The sequence below is a fragment of the Endocarpon pusillum genome (genome assembly GCF_000464535.1).
Source record: "Endocarpon pusillum Z07020 unplaced genomic scaffold scaffold1465, whole genome shotgun sequence".
Taxonomy (NCBI): domain Eukaryota; kingdom Fungi; phylum Ascomycota; class Eurotiomycetes; order Verrucariales; family Verrucariaceae; genus Endocarpon; species Endocarpon pusillum.
In genome coordinates, this window is record NW_006916016.1 from 1 (window position 1) to 20,571 (window position 20,571).

Here is a 20,571-nt window from a genome sequence, read left to right on the forward strand (position 1 = left end):
TATATGCGCGGGTCGCTTATAAATCACGTTATAGTTTATAATTATTCTGTATATATAATTATTTTGTGCACTTTTCTCTTATATTATAATCTTCTAATTATTATCCTAACAGGTTTGTATATTATGGCTAGGCTTGCCATATCTTTTATATTACTATAAGCCTAACAACTTAGCCTGTATAACACCTCCTTCTACTAACCTTTTACTTAAACATTATTATATAGTTGATCTCTACTTAATTAAACTACAACCTTTTACTTAATTACTATTATATAGTCGCTTTCTGCTTAATTAAACTACTTACATCCTCTATAGTAAGTATATCTCTAGCTTATATATATATTTTTTTAGCCTTTTAATACTTTGTAAGAGCCTAATTAGCCTTATAAAGCATATAAACCTCTTTATATAAAAGGGTTATTTAATAAGTCTTTACAGAGGGCTCTCTAGAAGTTATATACACACAAAAAACGTGTCTTAAGCTCAGGGCAGCATTATACAAAGTTGTATAGTTACTGCTTGCTAACAGGCTTTGTGTGACGCATCTTGCAAAGGAGGTCAGCTATATCTTGTACGTCGTTAATCCGGGGTGGGAATCCTCACGAATCCAGGTCAAGGATATATTGTACAAGCGTCTCTTCTTTAGTCAGGGTCAAAATGTGTCGAGCATTACGCTCTTCAGCCTTTGAGGTACAGCCCTTTATACAATCGCTAAGGGACGTTGTACGTCTTTGCAGCACGTCAGATCGACATGGCCACTGCTTGCCAACAGGCTTTGCGTGACGCGTCTTGCGAAGAAGGTCAGCCATATCTCGTATGTTGTTGATCCAGGGTGGGAATCCTCGCGAATCCAGGTTAAGGATATATTGTACAAGCGTCTCTTCTTTAGTCAGGGTCAAAATGTGTTAAGCATTGCGCTCTTCAGCCTTTGAGGTGCAGCTCTTTATACAATCGCAGAGGGTAGTTTGAGGGACGTCGTACGTCTTTACAGCATGTTGGATCAACATTTCTTAGTTAGTACAGATAGCCTGGATAGCAAGGAGAATTCTGGCTTCCTGAGATTGAGAATTCATTGTGTTGTTGTGTTGTGGTAGCGTACAATAGTTCGAAGGTTGTAATTTGGAAGAAAAGTGCGCAGGATGATTGTATACGCAGGACGATTATAAACTACGTTATAATAATATTTTAAAGTAATAATTATTTAATAATTATTATATTTAATTTCTTTTTTTTAAATCTCTAAAAATAATTAAATCTGTTTATGTAAAGAGATTTTATTTTTAATTCTTCTAATAAATAAAACGAAACCAACAGAGAGGAAGAGAGAAACATTTCAAAGAATGAGTCACCAAGCAACGGGAGAATCCTTCATCCCTCGAAGACCCACCGGCAATGCGAACGGGAGTGGAGGCGTGTCATGGTCATTTTTGGATGATGGGACCGATTTTGGGCCCCAAGTCCATAAACTGGGCCCCCTAAGTATCGTCGTTTAAACTTGACTGGAAAAGACATGACACGACGATGAGAACACGATGCATGATTGGCTTATAGGGGCAGAAGGTGACTGAGCAAGACCTGAGCAACCTGAGCAGCCTGAGCAAGTGGGTGAGCAAACTGCGCCGAGGATGAGCCGAGGATGGATAGCGCCTGAGCAGGGCGGCGATGCTGACTAACCAGATGGAACTTCACTAAAAAAATCTTATGTCCTATTACCTGGATAGTCGGACATAAGATTTTTTTCCCCAGTTCCAGTTACAGCCTCCATCCTGAGCGGCGCTGCTTTAACCTGAACCGAGACTGAACTAAGACTGAGCTGAGACTAAGCGCCCTTGAGCAGCGCTGAGCAGAGGCTGAGCAGGTGGCTAAAGAGCTGGTAAGACCCAGTTCTGGTCCAACTGGGGCCTGCTTTTGGGCTCTCGTATTCGGTTGCAACTGCTTACTTTATTCTATTAGTGTTTTAGGTAAGTCTGCTGCTTAGTGATAGTCGCTTTCTTTGAGATTCTTCTGCTTATAACTGACTTATAAAAAGTAGATTAAAATAAAATTAACGACTTTTTTATATTAATATTATAGTTAGCTTAAGATTAAATAATTTATCTTTTTATAATGTGGTTCACAAGCAGCCCGCGCATACAAGCAGCCCGCGCACCTTTCTTTCACATCCCAACCTTCTGACTATCGTACGCGGCCACAACATACCCCATACCCTGTTGCACAGCATTCTGTGTAACAAAGAGAAAAGATAAGCTGATAAAACCGGTCAAATTGATTTGAAATGTGATCGGGAGATTTAGAAATAATAGTGACAGACGCAAATACCTAGTACGTCTTACGTACCAAGCTAACCATCGCCTGAAACATGTAAAGGTGAATATGTTACATTCTGGTTTCAATGATAGCCTTTGTATTGTAATGTGGTCTTTGGTAAGGAGTTTCAGACTAGTAGTTGGTACTGCGTTGGTTAGTAGTGTTTTGGGTGCCGTCGGACCCTGTTTCAAAGGCCACTCCGTATAGAAAGACAGACCAAAAAGGATAAATTGATTGAGCCAGCCCGCTTATCAAATATTATTATGATATCATACTTTCTAAAAACCGAACCTATCAATCTCACTATTGGGGAGTCTGGAAAACGCCTGCTTGACCTTTTTTAATCTAACAAAGGTAACATAAAAATGCCAGACCCAGCTCAAAGACGAGCCCAAGCCCGAAGCCGCCTCCAGAACCAGCTTCGTCAAAGAAAAACCAAAGATGGCAAACCTCCCACCCTCGAGCAACTCGAACAAATGTGCGAGGAAGACGTCAAGCGTCTCGTAGCCCACATCAACTTCGTGACAGAAATAGGAATCTCAGACATGACAGCGCCTCTCTGGACTCACCTATTGTGTTGGCTCGAAGAGGGCGTACAAAGAATTGAAGTGGCCGGCGGACCCTATAAAAGGGCGGATTTTCAACATGCCAGTCGTCTCCACTCCTCACAAGCCGATAAATGGCAGCACATCGAAGAAGCGAAGTGCGTCCTTGCCAACCTGCATGTCCTGGTTCCCCAGCTTCCCCCAGGCCATCGACTCCTCAATCCCGGACGGCTTGGCCTGCGTCCGACAAGTGAAGTGACGCAATATGAAGTCGCCCACGCTAATGATCCTGATGATCCGGTGGGCACTCGCGGCTTCCAGTCCGCGGTGAGAGACTTTGAGAGGCTGGGGATTCCGCTACCACCGCAGATTGCGCTTTTCATACTTTCCATTGACGCACCTCTCCAGTCCAGAGACTGTGAAAAGGCTCTAGATGTCATGGAGAGATCACTTATAGGGTTCAAAGTGGATCAGCAGCAGTCGGCCACTACCTTTGGGCAAGAGAAGGCGACGAAGGCCACTGTCAAACGCCTGGAGAAATGGATCGACCAGACGAAGTCGAGGTTTGCCAGCAGAAAGAAGCCTGACAATCCAGGGTCGACTAGCCGTCGTAGACGAGATGGAGAGATTTCTACCTGAGAGTCAATGCTTCCGAGTCCGAGACCCCAACCGATAGTACTGTTTTCAAAACAGTAATAGGGACGAGGGCTTTGCCAGCTCTGGAATATGTACCGTTCCAATTCGTGTCATCGCTGATAGAGTATGTTAGATGAATCAAGGCAATCGCCGTCGACGCAAACTTGACATTCGCTAATTAGTGGCAAACTCGATTACCTGGGAAAAGAAAAGCTCACAACATTCAAACAAGTCTTGAGCCCAACTTAGTAAACATAGTTAATGAATAGGAAACAAGTTAGATTCAATTCTAGACTGCTCACTTTGCCCAGAAAATGCAAGGTAATAACGTCGAGGTTTGTAAAGTGACTCCCACCCAAGCATACCTACTTTCACCAAGTTATCAGAACCCAGTGTTAATTCAACAACTTCTCCAACACTGGCGGAAGACTTTTGTGCGAGAATCCTCCACCGAAGAACTCTCCGCCAAAGAACTTTCGTTGTATCTCTGAAGAATTCCTGATCGGTTATAGACTAGTTAGTCCGAATATATTAGCAGGGAGGAACAAGGTGACCAATTAAAAAGTTCAAGGCCAAGCCTAAATTTAAGGCTGTAATAATGAAATGGAAGGTAGATTCTTGGAATGATGTTAGGTTGCCAGGAAAAATCTTATGGGATAATACCTTAACAATATGATCGAAATAGCTTTCTTGTACCCAATGCAGCGCCGCAAGTAGTGGCCCACTACCGTGTTGGTCGTCTTTGAATACTTAGTCCCTATCCCATTGCAGAACTCATACCTTGTTCTACTGACAGTTGTCATGGATTGTGTCATGATTGGGACACATCAAAACGCTACCTAATCAAAAACTGGTATGCAATTTCCTTAGTGAGCTGTTCTTGGCTAACCTTGGACTTGCTCATCTGGATGTCACCTACAACTAACCACCTGTCAGACCGTATGAGCGCTCATCGGTTGGAATTTCTACGCGCAACCCCAGCGTTTTGCCTGCTTTTGATTGGTTCATATCCCCTGCAATCTCGCACCTAATTTTCGCGGTACCGTACGGCGAATCGGTACGTTAATCTGCGTGCGCTGACCCTTTGTGAGAAAGAACAGAGCCATTTCTTCTATCTGCTTGACACCACCCTATCCGACCCCGCCCACCTTCTCGTTCACTGAGCCGGTGGCTCCGCTTACTACTGACGGTTTAAGATCGATAGCTTTTCCCTGGGGTGTCAGTTACCTTGGCAATGCGTATTAATACGGAGCAGGACTACAACAAGGACATGGTTTAGTAGGAGGAAGGTGCTATAGGTGGGTGGATGGTGGTGGGTAATATACACCGGCGCACCTTGGACTAGGGGAGAGAAAACGGGCTTATGCCTAGCACGCAAGGATTCTGTACGTAATTCGGCCTGTGTGGACAGATTGAATGGATTCTGGAGTCCTTGTGGCAGACCGATTCCTTCTGGAGGTTGGGGGCCATCCGGTGGGCTTCTGATACATCGTATCCGATTACTCTAGGTAGCCAGCACCTTGGTGCTTTATTTTTAATTTATTTTTTCATTCCCCTTTCCCTTAAGTCAGGGGGAGGGACAGGCGTAATAGACTTCCAGCATTTGTCGATGTACATTTACCACAGACGGTGGCAACTGTCTTATCAAGCCCAGGCTTGTCTACTGTTACAAACGGGAAGAGGTGGGGAACAACAGCAATAGATGGTCATAAGATAAGAAAAGGAATCTTCAGCACATTACATAGTAAAGGGTATGTTAAGCAAGTTTTTGTTGACTGCCAGTGTTGCTGCACACAGGTATAGGTTGGCCGGCCCACCGTTTAGAAGGCATCCCTTCCCTTCTCCACTCAGTCACTTTGAATGACATTGTGAGATGAGAGGATGGTAGTATGCATGCAATTTTTCACAGGCTTCTTCTGCACGTGACTTCTAGCTCCGTCCTGAACCCAGCCCTCTGTTTTCTCTATGCGGTCTTTTCCCAATGTAGCGATTCACTTCGAGACTCTGAGCAATCATCTGCGTGCAAAAGAGCTTCTCCTCTCTCAACTCTGATAGCTAAAAGGATGTCCGGTCCCCCGAGGGTGGGTAGAAAGTGACTAGGAGGCGGCGAGGATGGTAGCATACAACGAGATATGCTGCTGGCAGAGTCAGTGGGGAGTAGAACGGAGGAGCTCAATATGCACACTTTTGTCTAGTCTCTGTTTCGCCAGCCTTCCAAAAGAATCGATTTTGTTAACGTGGTGCCACTTGAGTGGGAGCAACTAGAGCTCAGGGGCAGATGTTTCCTATCCTCTGCGTTGGGCAATAGGCAGGTGATCATGACAGATGTATCAGAGAAGACACGTCAGCGACCATAGTTGTTCCACCACGGATCATCCAACACTTGGTCCATCGTTGCCCTTCTTCCTGGATCCAGGCTAAGCATCTTACGCAAGAAGCTGAATGTTTCTTCATCCATCGAAGGATCTCCCGTAGTTGCCCAGTCCCAGAATGGTTCCCGTTTATTGTGCTGTTCAAAGTGGTTCAGACGCAGCAGAACCTCCTGTTCCACTTTGTCCAATGAGTCAAGGCCAATGTGGTCGAAAAAGGCCGGAGGTGAGGGTCCAAAGTACCTGAACATACGCTCTAGCACTTGCCATCGAAGATCGACATCTGGGGTACGATGCTCGGGGTAGATTCCAAATATCATAAGTCGGAAGACCACATAGATACACTAGCGAAAGCGGGTGTTAGGCAAGACTGGTGTGGAACTCAAATGATGGTGTAAGCTACTTACCACAACACCAAAAGACCATACATCGGTAGCTTGGCCAATACCAAAGCCGACTTGCTGCTCCGGGCTGCGCCAGAATTCATTCCCAATCAACAATGGTCTCGCGCTGCCTTTTGGGTTGAAGTCTCTCTTGCCGTCCAAGAATACAATGTTGTCCTCATCAGCGATCTTAACTCCGGAGATCTGCACAAAACCCTTGTCATCCACATCGTGATCAACAACGACATTGTTCGGCTTAAGGTCTGAAGACATCGGTATCAGTATGCTTCTGTTGCTTATAGCGTGGACGACGCACCAGCATGCATAAAATTGTGGTCATGCAGCTCTTTAAGACCATATGCAATACCATGAAGGATGCATCACGCGGAATCCTTGGTGAGTTTCACTTCCCCTTGATAGACTCTGATCACCAACTGCAGGAGATCCGTAGTAAAGTAATCATAAACTAGGGTCTCCTCCTCAGGGGTTTTGTCTTCTGCTAAGCGAATATTCTGGCAGCCTGCCAGCAGCTGATTGACATATTGTGCGCGGTCATAGAAGACATGATTGGGAAACCTCTTGAGCACAAAACTCCTTTTTTCAGAACTATAGCAGGTTGGTTAGTTGTTCAATATCGACCTACTTGCAGCAAGCATCATAAGGAGGATGACGGCATACCACGCATGAACCACAGTTTGTTTGGAGTCTCTTGGTGGTTGCAAATCCCGCAGCGGACAGTAAAGACGGCCGGTTATGCCTTTGATCACATGAGAAGCAGATGATGGAAGCAACTGATGTAAATTCCGTGACGGGTGCATCACGATGAAAACGCAGGTCAATTTTGTATTTGGTTGTTGCGACCGCAAGCGCACATTTAACAGCCGCCATTAATACAGTATTATACCTATATTCACTTTGAGTTGACGCTAGCGGTCACTTCAACCAATGAAAGAATGCTGGATTTTGATAGGTGTGTTGTGTAGGTCAGTCGGTCAGTCAGTCAGTCAGTCAGTCAGTCAGTCAGTCAGTCAGTCAGTCCGTCTTGTGTTCAGCGCCAAAGTAGTACTTCATAGAGAACATTGAAGTTCACCCTGCTGTCACGTGCTTGCTATGCTTGGCGCTCATAGATCAGCCTCTGTTGCCTATTTGCAAACTTCAAGTTCCGCACACCTTCTGCCATCTGATCACAGGGCGTCACCTCTTGTTTTGCTGAGATGTTGCAGCCTGTGCAAATGTATATCACGTACAACCAGCCAATCCGCAGTCTTGTTTGCCCTCTCCCTAATTGCTCTCAGCTCCGTCCACGATTTCGATTTCGTACAAGCCTTCTTTCTCCGTTGCTGCTTGCTCTATCAGTAGGCGATTTCCACCTCCCCTGATGGCAGCTTGCTCTGTTCTAAACTCTCTATGACCGTTTTCTTATCGTTTCTTCCTCCATCCCTACTTAAATTCCCATTCCCTTGTCCAGCTTGCGCCATCCTATGATTTTGCCTTGGCCCTGCATTGTTGTGGCTTTCCGCTTCATCCAAGGTTCCATTGCACGTTTCCGTGATACTATCTCTACCTGGATTCTTTGATACTCCTCTCCACTGCTGCTTGCTTCTTTCACAACCATGGCCAGTCGTTCTCCTTTGTTCTTGCTCTACCAATCATCCGGTACCACCAATTGCCGACTTCTTACAGCAATGTATCCGCTCAACAATATAAGGTGTGCAGGGGCAAGAAAGAGTTCTTGGAGGATTGTGAAACGGATTTCTTGCCCACACCAAACAAAAGCCTCTTCTACTTACTTTCCAGAGCTCCTTCTCAAGCCACCCTCTCGATTATCATGGCAGCGCTCCGCAGCTGGACAGTAATCAAGAAAATTGTGGACAGTACTGGCAAACAAATTACTGTTGGTTATGCCCAAGAAACGACTGCCTGGTTTCGTATAGAAAATATGCCAGCTCAGTCCTGTCGAGATGATTTCGTCAAGAAGGTCGAGGAGGAGAAGATTGGAGCTTCCACCAAAGACCGAGCTCGTGGTCCTAAAGTGAGTATTGTGTGCACAAAAGGACAGATGCAGTAATTAACACAACTGGGGCTTCTTCAGAGAGACAGAACACAGGAGTAGTGACACTCGTTGGCATTATACCGCCTTCTGCAAGGACAAGGGCGGCAAGATAATGACTCTGCACTTCCCAACTGGAAAAGTGTAGGCGCTAGTGGAAACCTTTCTTAGCTTGATCGAAGACCGAGTTTGTTGATGCATCGAGAACTAAGTCCTTTGGATGAGAAATAGCGCGAATCTTGATTTCGTTCCCGATAACAAGATTATGCGCAGGAGAGATGACGCTGTCATCCCAGAGCCAGCATGACAATGCTTACTGATCTTCTTGGTGATCATGATCGGAACAAGGGGATTCCACGGCAGGAGGAAGTGAGTAAAAGGGAAGGATGCGTCGGTACAGTTGTGAAGAAAGCTTCTCATGACTCATAAACTCCAGCACAGAGAACCGATAGACACATACCTATGTCCATTACACCCTGAAATCTCTCACCTATCACCTCTGCTCTATCCCTTAACCCACCAGGTATTACTTTACCCTTGCAACTTTAAATCTGTGATTCTGATATCCCTCACAGGCTTGATTAATGTCATTCACGATCCATTAATCTTCCAACCCACATGCAGTGCTCTAGGGGTGCATGCCATGCGGAAATGGAGGGTGGCTAATTAGAATGGGGCAATTTCGCTTGGAATTTCAGTGGCAATGGAGTGATGGAAATGAAGAGGTCATGCTGCAGAAAGCATATCCGACGCTGGACCTTGTCACATCTAGCCAGTGACAGGGTCCAGCTATAAGCACTGGAAAGAGCGGAAATGGAAACGTGTTACACCTAAAAGTGCACGATGTACGCATAGAAAGAACTTCCTTTTCTGGCTTGAGTGTATAATGGAAACAGACACGTATTCATATCCTACCGGGCAGTGTTATAAATGTCTTCTCACCTTTAGTCCGCCTCAATCTGATCTAACATCGAAGCAGGTCTGAAATAGGGAGAAGGTGTCTTGTCACCACAACCCTAGCAATCATTGGCTACCTCCGGCGACCATGGCTGCGTAGGTGAGGATCAAGAACAGCATGATCTTGCGCATTCATTGTCATAAAAGTAACAATGTTACTTGTGATCTGACAACCATGGAGGAGGGGTGGTTGAAGACGTTGTGCTCTGTTCTGAGTAGCGCTTTGTGAGGATTGCCTTGTGTGGCTGTGTGAAAGAGAAGAGAAGATGCAGAGATGGGGTGAGAATTTAGTTACGGAAAGGAGAAAGAATGAGAAGAGGACGGGAGAGGATTTGCCGACTGTGGAGATGTTAGAGAACCTGACAGGCTGGCGGACACAGACTCTGCGAAAGCAGGCTGATCGGCTTCATTCGTTCCCTGATGGAGCCGTCATCTAGATTGACGCACTGTTGCAGTCCAATAGGGATGTCAACTTTAGAAATGCTGGCTCTCTGTTCTACTCAATATTTCCCTTGGGAGTGTGCGACTGTTCCTCGGAATTGCAGCCAGATTTATTGTGACGAGATTCAGACTCAAAGAAACGTGGGCTGCTGCACCCTAAGGCGGTCACACTCTCTTGAGTAGACACAAGACCTAGAAGCTCTGATAAAGCGCATTTCTCGAAGCTGGGCAAGGCGAGGGATTGGATGAGATTTCAGCGCCCAATGCCTATAGAGTATTGGTGCTGGCGCAGAACATACCTTCCTGCTACGTTCGGCGTGCTTCATCCTTCAGTCATCCGTAGGTGCTTGACGTCCCAATCATTACCCACCCAATCTTTCTTCTCGCCAAGTATACAGACCGCCTGCTGATCGGCGGAAATGTCTACCAGATATTGCTGGGCAGCCTTCTGGATGTCGTCTCTCGTAACATCAAGTAAGCGCTCTCTCATCTTCTGGTCCATATCTTCTGTTATACTGTACATGAACTCCTTTGAGCCATCGTTTCGTACGCTTGTGGGTGCATCAATCTGTTGAAAAACACCTAGCTTGCCTTCTTCTAGCTCACGCGCGGTCCAGTCTCTTTCTAAAGCAAATTTCCCTGCGTCTTGAATAATCTGCAATGTGTTGCGGGGATTCGGATCTCGATACGAAGACATTGAGAATAGTCCACCAACTGGACTAGCGCTGGCAGATGCACCATATGCACCTCCCTTTTCGCGGATGCTCGGGTGCATATAGTTATGCGTAAGGAGTTGGCCAAGTACTGTGAGAGCCGCCTTGGATGGTGAAGCATAAGGCACAGTCTGTAAGCATGTACCTGTGTACGAAACTTGGAATGGTAGGTCGAAGAATGTCCTCCTCGAGTACGAAGACCCAGGTACAGCTTCTGGAGACTGACCAACTCCTTGCTGGTCCGGAAGGCTACTCTTGAAAGCATTCAAGAGGCGAGCATTCTCGGTCGCCACCTCGCTTTCACAGACAACACGAAATGAGAGATTTGACGAGTTCGAAATTGCTAGTCTTTGAATCGTTTTCAACTTTCCAATTACCACCAGTAAGCTTTCCGGTCTTGCACGCGCCTCCCGTAACAACTGTGCGCATGCCTCAATTTGTGTCAGACCCGAAAGCTGCTCCTGCATCAGACCTCTTGGAGACAAAGCAGCAGAAGCATTTGTAATAGCAAAATGATGGCCAGCCTCTGCAACCGAGTCAAGTGCACCGGAAACCTTCGATTCAAGGAGCTCTTGAATTGCTGCCACCGCTTGGCCGCTTGAAAAGTCGATGTCACAGACAAGGGTCCGGAGCAAATCGAGCATTGCCGGCACATTCTTGTCAAGCGCGTAGCTGCTGAAGGTTAGGCCTTCTGCGTATTTCTCCATATTCCAAGGGTCCGGCCGAATGTATGGTGAGATTGTTATGCCGCCTGTTTTACGCAGTATATCCGCTTCAATGTCGCCAACAGACCTGTCTTTCGTCCCTAACCGTATCAACGACTCAGTGAACAAGGGAAGTAGTAGTCGAAACTCGTCTGGCAGCTCATTCAGTTCATGCTTAGCTTGGATATATGTGATGCCATTGGTTTCGGTTGTCCTCCATATCGATTGGGAGCCAGCCAGATCTTGAGTATATACCGGCTTTCTGACCATCTCTCTTGATATGTCCTGAACGTGAAGACTGGGCAGTCTGTCCAAATTTGCGTCCTTCATATTTTCTTGTTCATTCAAGAGATCCAGCTCCTGCTTCTGCAATTGTTGAAGAGCGTGATCAGAGCTTTGTGCCTCGTGTTCTAGACGTGACAATATACTCTCTCTTCGGGCAGCCTCTCGCAACTCAGTATCCCTGTTGAAGGACTCGGATGGCTCCATTGTAAACACAAGACAGTTATCATTGCCTAGATACTTATGAGCAAGGCCAATAAGGTAATCTGGCTGCTTCAGTTTCTCCTTGAATGCGTTGACTACCTCATTCCATTTCAGACTCTCCATTGGATCAACCCCATTGAACCATGACGGCAAGACTTTATCCATCAATCCCATCCCAAAAGACGCAGTTTTGTGCTTGAGCGCGATTTCCAATTGGTGCATATAGCCTTCAATCTTGTGTGCGGCAAAGGCTTCACTAGCATGCTGGTGCAAAATCTGATGGATTGTATGCTTCAAGCGTGGAACGTCTTCCTTCGTCATGCCATCCAGTCCGAGAGAATAAGTTCCAATGCGACCAGAACTATCAAATCCTGTATTCGGGCTGAAGTTTGAGCCCATTCCACTTTGAATCAGCCCTTGATATAATGGCGAGCCATATCCACTCATCAACAATGACGAGAGAATGCTGAAGGAAAATGTCTCGAGGATATCAGAAGTCTCGCAAATGAGCCAAGACACCGATGATTTGCTCTGCCGACCAGATGCTTGCATGGGATCCAGGGGGCCAGGAATCGTTACAGAAATAGGACCTCCGCTTAGATCTCGCGGGGTTCTGACCTCTTGGTCGACTTCACGTTTCTCAAATCCTTGTAGAGTGAAATCGACCAGCTTGAGTTGTTCCGAAAGGTCAAGGTCGCCATAGGAGAAGAACCTTGCATTGCTGGGATGGTAATGCCGACGAGAGAATTCTACAAGCTCCTCATAAGTAAGTTCAGTCATCTTATCAGGATCCCCCCCTGAATTGTGTATGGCTGGAAATAGATGATCCCGAAAACGAACGTAATACAAATAGCTTGCATCTGACATCTGACCTTTCATCTCGTTATACACAACACCTTTGAACACAATATCATCGTGTGACGATGCTGCTCGGGGATTTTCAGGCCCTAATCGCCATCCTTCCTGCAAGAAGTCCGACTTTTTCAACAAAGGTCTAAGTGTAGAATCGAGGTACACAGAAGACAAATTGCGGTAGTCTTGCTTATTTGTGGTAGAAAATGGATACGAGGTGTAATCAGCTGAGGTAAAGGCATTCATGAAATTAGCGAGTGATCTAGGCACCATCTTGAAGAAGGGATCCCGGACTGGATAGTTCTCGCTACCACAAAGCGTCACGTGCTCCAGAATATGAGGTAATCCCGTATCATCGTTGGGATTGGTCTTGAAGTTGATAGCGAAGACGTTGTTCTTGTCTTCTCTGGCCACGTGAAGATACTGAGCCCCTGTCTTGTTGTGTTGCAGTTGCAGAGCCGTGAGATGCAGCTCTGGTACCTTCTGGATCCTCTCCAGAGTGAATCCATTTATCACCTCTCCGGCCTTCGGAAGATTGTGGTGGTTTGTGACTGATGCATACCTCCTAAGCGCGAGAGGCCTTCTTTTCCAATGTCTTCCACGCTTCAAGACTGGTCGTAACGTGTTGAGCGCAAAGCGGGAGGCATGATTGATCATGACCTCTCGGCCGGTTCAATGACTTTCTAAATCGAGGATCGCAGAGCCAGGTACTGCAGGAGAGCTGGCAAAGTCAAGAACTGTATATTGGAACAAGTGGACCTCTTCAGATCGTGCCGGAGAATAAAGTCGGATGCTGGGTTGGTAGATCGATGTCCGTAGACGAGACTGATTTCGACAGAATCCTGCACATGCATAAGAGATAGAACTGAGTGCAAATCCCTGTACAACAAACACTTCATCCAAGGTTGATATAGTGTTCAGTGGTGAATTGTTCACTTTCGATGTGAAGGGTAGATCAATATCGATTGTCAGTCGTTGATATAAAAAGTTGGTTGTACAAAAACTTATGCCGGCGTGTGATGCACGATCACCATCTACCCGCAGGCACAATCTTTAGTCGATCCAATACCTTGTGAGCAATCCCCTTCCACACCGAGCTACCCGACTTGTGCAGCTACAGGCTTTAAAAAGCAGAGAATGGATGTTTAGGATGTGATCTCGAAGGCACATTGAGGAGCTAGGAACACAATTGTCGTGTCTCATGCGTTACTCAGCAAGACTCCGCTTCGTCCCCTCCTCGACCGTCACCTGGAGTCGACGACTCGCCGATACAAATCTGCAAGGCGCCCCCAACACCTCGACCGTTGCTTCACTTTACATTGCACACGTCTCGTATCAAGAACACCCTACTCATGTCTGCTGCCACCGTCGCTCCGTCCAGTCTGACAAACGGTCACGCTGGTACACAAGACCCGATGCTGCCACCAGCACCAGCACCGGTGTCCCAAAAGAAAGGGAAAGGAAAGAAAGAAAAGATAGGAGCCGATGAGACTTCGAAGTTGCTGGCAGCTAAGATATCACAATTGGAGCAAGATGCGGCTGGGGAAAAGGATCAGGAGGCGGAGATAGGTGTGTGAATACCCAGTCCCAGGGGAAGCCACCCTCCTTATGCAGCTCATGCCTTGGTCTGGGACAGTGCTGATGTTTGGCCGCTCGCAACAGAACGTGAGGTCAAGAAAGCTACCAGAGATCTGAACCAATTACTCAACAACATCGAATCACCGCTGACCCGGCTCGATACCGTGCAGAAGAAGTACACAGAGCTTCTAGCTGATATGAAGAAGCTGGATCGCGACTATTCCAAGAGCAAAAAGCGGGCAGATCAGCTACAGAAAGATCAAGACAAGTCAAAGTCGGAGTACAATAAGACGGCTACGATGAAGGACAAGTTAGAGAAACTCTGCCGGGAATTGACCAAAGAGAACAAGAAAGTCAAGGTTGGCTTACTATCCTCCGCTCATGCTGGCGTACTGGCTGATAAAGCTGTTCCAGGATGAGAATAAACGATTAGACGACACAGAGAAGAAAGCACGGGGTCTGGTGAATGAGCGGCTTGGTACCCTGCTTTTCGACGTCCAAGATATGATGAACGCAAAGGGTGGTTCGCAAAGCGAGAATTTGAATACAGAACTAGATGAGCTGTGCGTATTCCGGAAATTGCTGGGCTGTAGAAGCTGATGTAGTTTAGGTTCAAGATTCGGTGCAAAGTCCTTGCTGACCAGATGGATTTACGAGAGCTACATTTCAAGTCAATGCTTCGCCACAAGGACGCCGAGATAGCAAACCTGGCTGCTAAGCACGAGGTGGAACGCAAAAGAGCAGATGCAGAAGCCACTCGATGCCGCACGCTTACGGCCCAGGTCTCTACTTTCTCCCATACCGAATCAGAACTTCGTAGCCAACTGAACATATACGTGGAGAAATTCAAACAGGTATGAGACTCCTTCATGCATTTCGTTGTTTTCACAAACACTGCTGAGCCTTTTCACTCACATACAGCAGGTCGAAGATACACTCAACAACAGCAACGAGCTCTTTCTTACCTTCCGCAAGGAGATGGAGGAGATGTCAAAGAAGACCAAGCGACTCGAGAAGGAGAATCTCACCCTGACGCGCAAGCACGACCAGACGAACCGCAACATTCTAGAAATGGCCGAAGAGCGAACAAGAGACAAGGACGAGTTAGAAAAGCTGCACAAGAAGGAAACCCAGATGCGGTCCATCATTCAGAGCATGCGAGAGCAGGGTCGGGGCATATCACATGACGTTCCACCAGATGTCGATGATGAGGCAACCGAAAGTGATCTCGAGGACGGATATGAAGATGACGAAGAAGAAGACGAGGAAGGCAGCTTCGAAGGGGACGAAGAACTCGCCGCAGAATTCTCCAAGCCTGTGTTTGGACCCGTGCCACCTCCAACGTTGTCCGAGGCGAGGCCGAATGGCAGTAAGATCAACGTCAATGGCATCAAGCATTGACTTGCACAGCGGCTAAGATATTGATTGTTGCCAGCCAGAGCTGCTTGTGGCGGAGCAACAAGGCAAGATTTGCAGAAACATGTGCCTCTAGAGTTAGCACCTGTATCTGTACGCAACGGCTACGTGCCAATGCATCCAGGGGCCATTGTAGATAGGAGATCTCAGAGCATACTCCTCGCCCCTGGCGCGATATAAGTCTGGCCTAGCTTGATCATCGCAACCGCCTCCCTAACCATATCCTCTACAATGACTCTGGCGGGCTTGATGTCCTTGATGATGGCCGCCACCTGACCCATCAGAAATGGAATGTCAACATCCTTCCCGTCTTCCATATCCTTCATCATGGGCACGACACCCCTGTCTGTCAACTCCTTGATCTTTTCTGGTTGCTCCTCCCAGCCCTTGATATAGTCGTTCATCCTCACCCTCAACGGCCGCCCAGATACCACTAGCGTCCGTATTGTGTCGCTGAAATCGGCGTCTACAACTGATTCTTTATGCAACCTGGGAGCCCCACTCTCCTCTGCAGCAACAAATCTTGTACCCACCCAGACGCCAACCGCGCCTTGCATCAGACTACTGGCCAAACTTCTACCATCATTAATCCCACCCGCTGCCACTACCATAGCTGGTCTCCCGGTTAACGGGCTGTTGTATTTCCGTGCCACATCAACCACTGTCGGAATCAAGATACTATTCGCGATATCCCCTGTATGGCCACCGCCCTCACCACCCTGCGCGCAGACGATATCCACGCCTGCATCAAGAGCCTTCTCCGCATGCCTCGGCGCACCAACCATGTTCATGATCAGTATGCCCGCTTCGTGAAGTCGTTTGATTGTCCGTGCAGGTGGCACACCCACGGCGCTGATGAACAGCTTTGCACCGCTCTTGATTGTGACTTCAATGAGCTCGTTAAGTTGGCCGTGCGTGTAGTCGTGGTTGGTTTTGCGGGCTGAGCCGCCTACTTGGGGTAGGGCGAGGTCGACGCCGAAGGGGAGAGAGGAGTCGCTTAGATTGGATTTCAGCTCGTCAATTATCTAGAGGTTTTATCTTTAGGAAGCGGTCATGCTAACATATGGCTGGGAGCTGACTTCTTGTAATTGTGCGGGCGTATAGCCGAGTCCGCCTATGCAACCCATACCGCCAGCATTGGAGACCGCGGCCGCGAGAGGTCCACCAGACGTTCGTGCCATTCCAGCCAAGAGTATGGGATATTTGATGCCCAGAAGTTCACATAGCGGAGTATGGAGGGGTGGTGGTGGAGGCATTCTGGTCTAAGGATTCTGTAGGCTAGGGAGAACGGTGAATCTGGTGTTGTCGCAAGCAATTGCGGCAAACTGTAGGATAGTCAGAATACCTGGCGATCTGATGGTCGTCCATTCAGACCATAGGAGGTGAGGAGTCGGATCCGGAGTGGAATTGAGCGGCTCAAGAAGCCGAGGATCTTCACGGCATGTCAGCGATTGTACTAGTAGATTGACGGGGGAGAAGCATCAGTCACACAGTGGTGATTCATTGGATGCAAGAAACTATTAGCTTGCACCTTTGCATGTACCACATATGAAGATGCTGCATAATTCCTGTATGCTAGAACACCACCAGGGAGTGACAAGAGGTTGCATATGGAGGAAACGGAACACGCCAAGACATCTAAACTCAAAGGGGTAACGCGCCTATCGCGTCGGTCTCGCGTCTTGCGTCTTGCATCTTACGTCTTTCGTCTTGCATCTTACGTCTTTCGTCTTTCGTCTTTCGTAGCCAGAAATCACTGTTACAGACCATGAGTCTGGTATCATTGTCTGATAACAGTTCGTTGTTGCCAGAAATACAGCAGAAGACAAGATGGCGGAGGTGGAAGATCTGCTTACAAAATGGAACGAAGACAACAAGTATCAAATGTTGGAACGATTACCGTCCACATACAACCCTCTGTATTCATTTGTTCTCCCAAAAGGAGAGAACAAGCACTACATGCAACAGTTCAGCGACATTTACTTCTTGAGACTGGCAAAGCTCAAGCCAGCCGTCGAAGCAGCAGCAGCTGATGCCTGGGAAGACTTTGAAATCGCTGGAGAACATGCACAGAGAGTGGAGAGAGTGCTTGACGTACGCCAGGGTCAATTATGCTGGGTAGCCGGAACCATCTACATGGATTTGCCTTTGAAGCCCAACATTCTTGACGAGCTCTCCAAGGACCACTGGGTTGCTGGACCCCCTCCTCGGCGAAGTTACTATTCAACAGCAGAGGACATCCAGGTAATGCTCGAGGACGAGTCTGGGCGATTAAGACTTACCGGTGCGATGCTGAGAACCAATTCACTTGTGACGGGGGTTATCGTCGCTGTACTAGGAACAGAGAATGCAGATGGCGAGTTTGAGGTCTTGGATCTTCATGTTGCCGATCTTCCACGACAACCCCAAAGATGGGAGCGTGACGAAGGCCAGTCAGCTCTCCCAGGGAAAATGGAAGTAGATCACGAGAGCCAGCCGAAAAAGATCGTACTCGTCAGCGGACTGGGCATATCTGGGACTGAAGCAGATACAGTGAGCCTCTCTTTGCTCAGCGAATATCTTCTTGGAGAGTCTCTTGGATTAGGAGATCAGCTTCCCGCAACAACACTTTGCCGGCTGATCATCGCCGGCAACTCAATCTCCTCAGATGTCATCATCGCTCCTCCGCCCGATGCAATGGATACTGGCACAAGGAAAGCTACTCAGAAGAAGTATGGGTACGATTCAACAGCCTACAATCCTACACCAACTGCTCATCTTGACCAATTTCTGTCAGAACTTCTACCAAGCATTCCAATCACAATCATGCCTGGAGAACATGACCCTGCAAATACTAGTATGCCGCAACAGCCAATCCATCAAGCCATGTTCCCACATTCTCGAGCATATGCATCTCAGCACCTGAACCATGAAGAAGATTCCGAGCCAGGCTGGCTTGATAGCGTCACGAATCCTTGGGATGGCGATGTCGAGGGATGGCGATTGATGGGCAATAGTGGCCAGCCAGTCGACGACATCCTCAAGTACATAGATCATGGAGGCCCAGATGGAACAGGAGCAGATGGCAGACTGGAGGTCATGGAAAGCATTCTGAGATGGAGATGTGGCGCTCCTACTGCTCCGGACACTCTGTGTGAGTAGAGGCAGCGACTTCTCCAGGCGGAAGCATCTTACTAATTACTTCTTAGGGTGCTATCCCTTCCAGGAAAAAGATCAATTCGTGATCGAGCAATGCCCACACGTTTTCTTTGTTGGCAATCAGCCCAGATTCGATACCGCCGTCATCGAAGGTCCAGCAGGACAACAGGTACGCATCGTTGCGATACCCAAGTTTCATGAGACAGGTCAAATCGTGCTTTTGGATTCGGAAACACTTGAGGTGGAGCTAGTCAAGATCGACGTATACGACGAGCTGGATGCCGAGGGCACATGAGGAATCGTCTGATCAAAGGTGATGAACAGTCAGTTTCCCATAACTGGCCCTGATGATTTAGGAACATGCATCCTCGTAAAGGTGTTTCCATACGCTCTAATTCTGCCCGGGACAATGTTTCGCCGATCCGCCGCCCCAGCACTACTACTGTTTGACTTCTTCTTGGAACAGCATACAATCCCTTTCGGCCGGGTAAGCGCGTATCATGTTGATCAATGAGTACACAGGTGTGGAGAAATCCTCATCGAGGTCGTTGGACTACCACTAATTCATTGGCAGCAATATCCACATCGAAAGTCCTCCTCGTACCCTACACTGAGCACCATGTCCCCCAATACCACGAATGGATGCAAGATCGAGTAGGCCAATCCTCTACGAGCTTCCAGGGAAATCAGTCTAAAGCTAACCTCAATGCAAGGCCATCCAGGAAGCGACAGCTTCTGAACCCCTAACCATCACCCAAGAATACGCCATGCAAGAATCCTGGCGAAAGGACTCCGACAAATTGACGTTCATCATATGCCAGCCTTTGCCCAACCAAGCCGATCAAAAGCTTCTATCCCACCTCGAACCCAAGACGCACGATAACGCTGATCGAATGATTGGCGATGTGAATCTTTTCCTGTCTCTTTCGTCCGAAGTTGACACCAATCGCGAACATCACCATGCCAATGAGTACAGTGTTCAGCCTCCTTCGAACTTATCAGGCGACGAGTACCAGTCAGCCACGACGACCATAGAAGTGACCGGCGAACTCGAGCTCATGGTAGCAGTCCACACGTGCCAACGAAAAGGCTACGGCCGCGCTGCCCTTCTCACATTCATCCGCTATGTCTTGATGCACCAGTCTGAGATTATTGCCGAGTTTCTCCAGGCTAATTCTCCCTCAAAACTCCCTAGCACTCATAACAGAGATCGAATCCATAAGACTGCCCGCATTCCTACCACTACCCGTACCGGTAGTAGTGCTGAATTATCGCTGACAGCCAAGATCTCAACCACAAACACCGCCTCCCTCTCCTTGTTCCAGAGTCTAGGCTTCATCAAGACAGCTGAAAAGCCGAATTATTTTGGGGAGTGGGAGCTTCGCTTTCCTGCAGCCATACGTGGAGATGGTCCAAATTCCCAAACAGAGTGGGAAAGGAAGCTGGAGCGGTGGGGAGTCACGGCGTGGAGGGAGATACGTTATGAGTGTTGAATGTCGAAATAAGGTGCCTCTCGCTTTTTCTCTCGCCAACATAGCTCTTCCAAGGGTGTACGTCTCTGCGCAAAGATGAGATTCGGCGAGCTGAAGAGTCTCTTCCTAGCCCCGGAGGGGACTCAAAACTTCAACTTCCCCTTTTCCTTCCCCTTTCCTCTTTCTGAGCATCCCAACTCCGACAAACTCTTCAGGGTTGTAAGGAAGAAGATACATAAATGACAGTCGTGATGACAGACGATGAGAGCTGAGGACGAGGGGAACTTGACAAATGGCTAGTTAGCTAACTACCTAGGTTATTCTACATCGTGGTAGCCGAATCACCAGTCAGCTGAAGTCATGGTTAACGTAGAAGAAGCTATTTCCACTCCACTCCTCAACCCAACCCAACCCAACCCAACCCAACCCTCTCATTCTTTTCCCCCTTTCTCTTCCTCCATCCTTCCGCTTCTCCATTTCCATTAGCGTGCAGTTCCCAGTCCAGCCATCCAGCTACACGTTGG

The 20,571-nt window shown here is 47.7% G+C and overlaps 7 protein-coding genes across 7 annotated transcripts; 4 read left to right on the forward strand and 3 right to left on the reverse strand.

Moving 5' to 3' along the window:
* Nucleotides 1-2,672: 2,672 nt before the first annotated feature.
* On the forward strand, nt 2,673-3,491 carry EPUS_09228 (uncharacterized protein; the record flags this gene model as incomplete). Its single annotated transcript, XM_007802022.1, has 1 exon — nt 2,673-3,491. One exon carries the CDS (start codon nt 2,673-2,675, stop codon nt 3,489-3,491), a length of 819 nt encoding a protein of 272 aa, XP_007800213.1.
* Nucleotides 3,492-5,832: 2,341 nt separating this feature from the next.
* On the reverse strand, nt 5,833-6,513 carry EPUS_09229 (uncharacterized protein; the record flags this gene model as incomplete). Its single annotated transcript, XM_007802023.1, has 2 exons — nt 5,833-6,201; nt 6,265-6,513. The coding sequence occupies 2 exons, from the start codon at nt 6,511-6,513 to the stop codon at nt 5,833-5,835; spliced, it is 618 nt and encodes a 205-aa protein (XP_007800214.1).
* A 3,497-nt stretch (nt 6,514-10,010) lies between these two features.
* Nucleotides 10,011-13,100, reverse strand: EPUS_09230 (Mitochondrial presequence protease; the record flags this gene model as incomplete). The annotated part of the gene is made up of 1 exon (XM_007802024.1): nt 10,011-13,100. One exon carries the CDS (start codon nt 13,098-13,100, stop codon nt 10,011-10,013), a length of 3,090 nt encoding a protein of 1,029 aa, XP_007800215.1.
* Nucleotides 13,101-13,795: 695 nt separating this feature from the next.
* EPUS_09231 (uncharacterized protein) lies at nt 13,796-15,422 on the forward strand (the record flags this gene model as incomplete). Its single annotated transcript, XM_007802025.1, has 5 exons — nt 13,796-14,012; nt 14,106-14,380; nt 14,436-14,584; nt 14,632-14,875; nt 14,946-15,422. 5 exons carry the CDS (start codon nt 13,796-13,798, stop codon nt 15,420-15,422), a joined length of 1,362 nt encoding a protein of 453 aa, XP_007800216.1.
* Nucleotides 15,423-15,583: 161 nt separating this feature from the next.
* Nucleotides 15,584-16,693, reverse strand: EPUS_09232 (uncharacterized protein; the record flags this gene model as incomplete). Its single annotated transcript, XM_007802026.1, has 2 exons — nt 15,584-16,462; nt 16,517-16,693. The coding sequence occupies 2 exons, from the start codon at nt 16,691-16,693 to the stop codon at nt 15,584-15,586; spliced, it is 1,056 nt and encodes a 351-aa protein (XP_007800217.1).
* Nucleotides 16,694-17,267: 574 nt separating this feature from the next.
* EPUS_09233 (uncharacterized protein) lies at nt 17,268-18,870 on the forward strand (the record flags this gene model as incomplete). The annotated part of the gene is made up of 2 exons (XM_007802027.1): nt 17,268-18,570; nt 18,626-18,870. The coding sequence occupies 2 exons, from the start codon at nt 17,268-17,270 to the stop codon at nt 18,868-18,870; spliced, it is 1,548 nt and encodes a 515-aa protein (XP_007800218.1).
* A 205-nt stretch (nt 18,871-19,075) lies between these two features.
* On the forward strand, nt 19,076-20,068 carry EPUS_09234 (uncharacterized protein; the record flags this gene model as incomplete). Its single annotated transcript, XM_007802028.1, has 3 exons — nt 19,076-19,097; nt 19,150-19,229; nt 19,289-20,068. The coding sequence occupies 3 exons, from the start codon at nt 19,076-19,078 to the stop codon at nt 20,066-20,068; spliced, it is 882 nt and encodes a 293-aa protein (XP_007800219.1).
* Nucleotides 20,069-20,571: the final 503 nt, after the last annotated feature.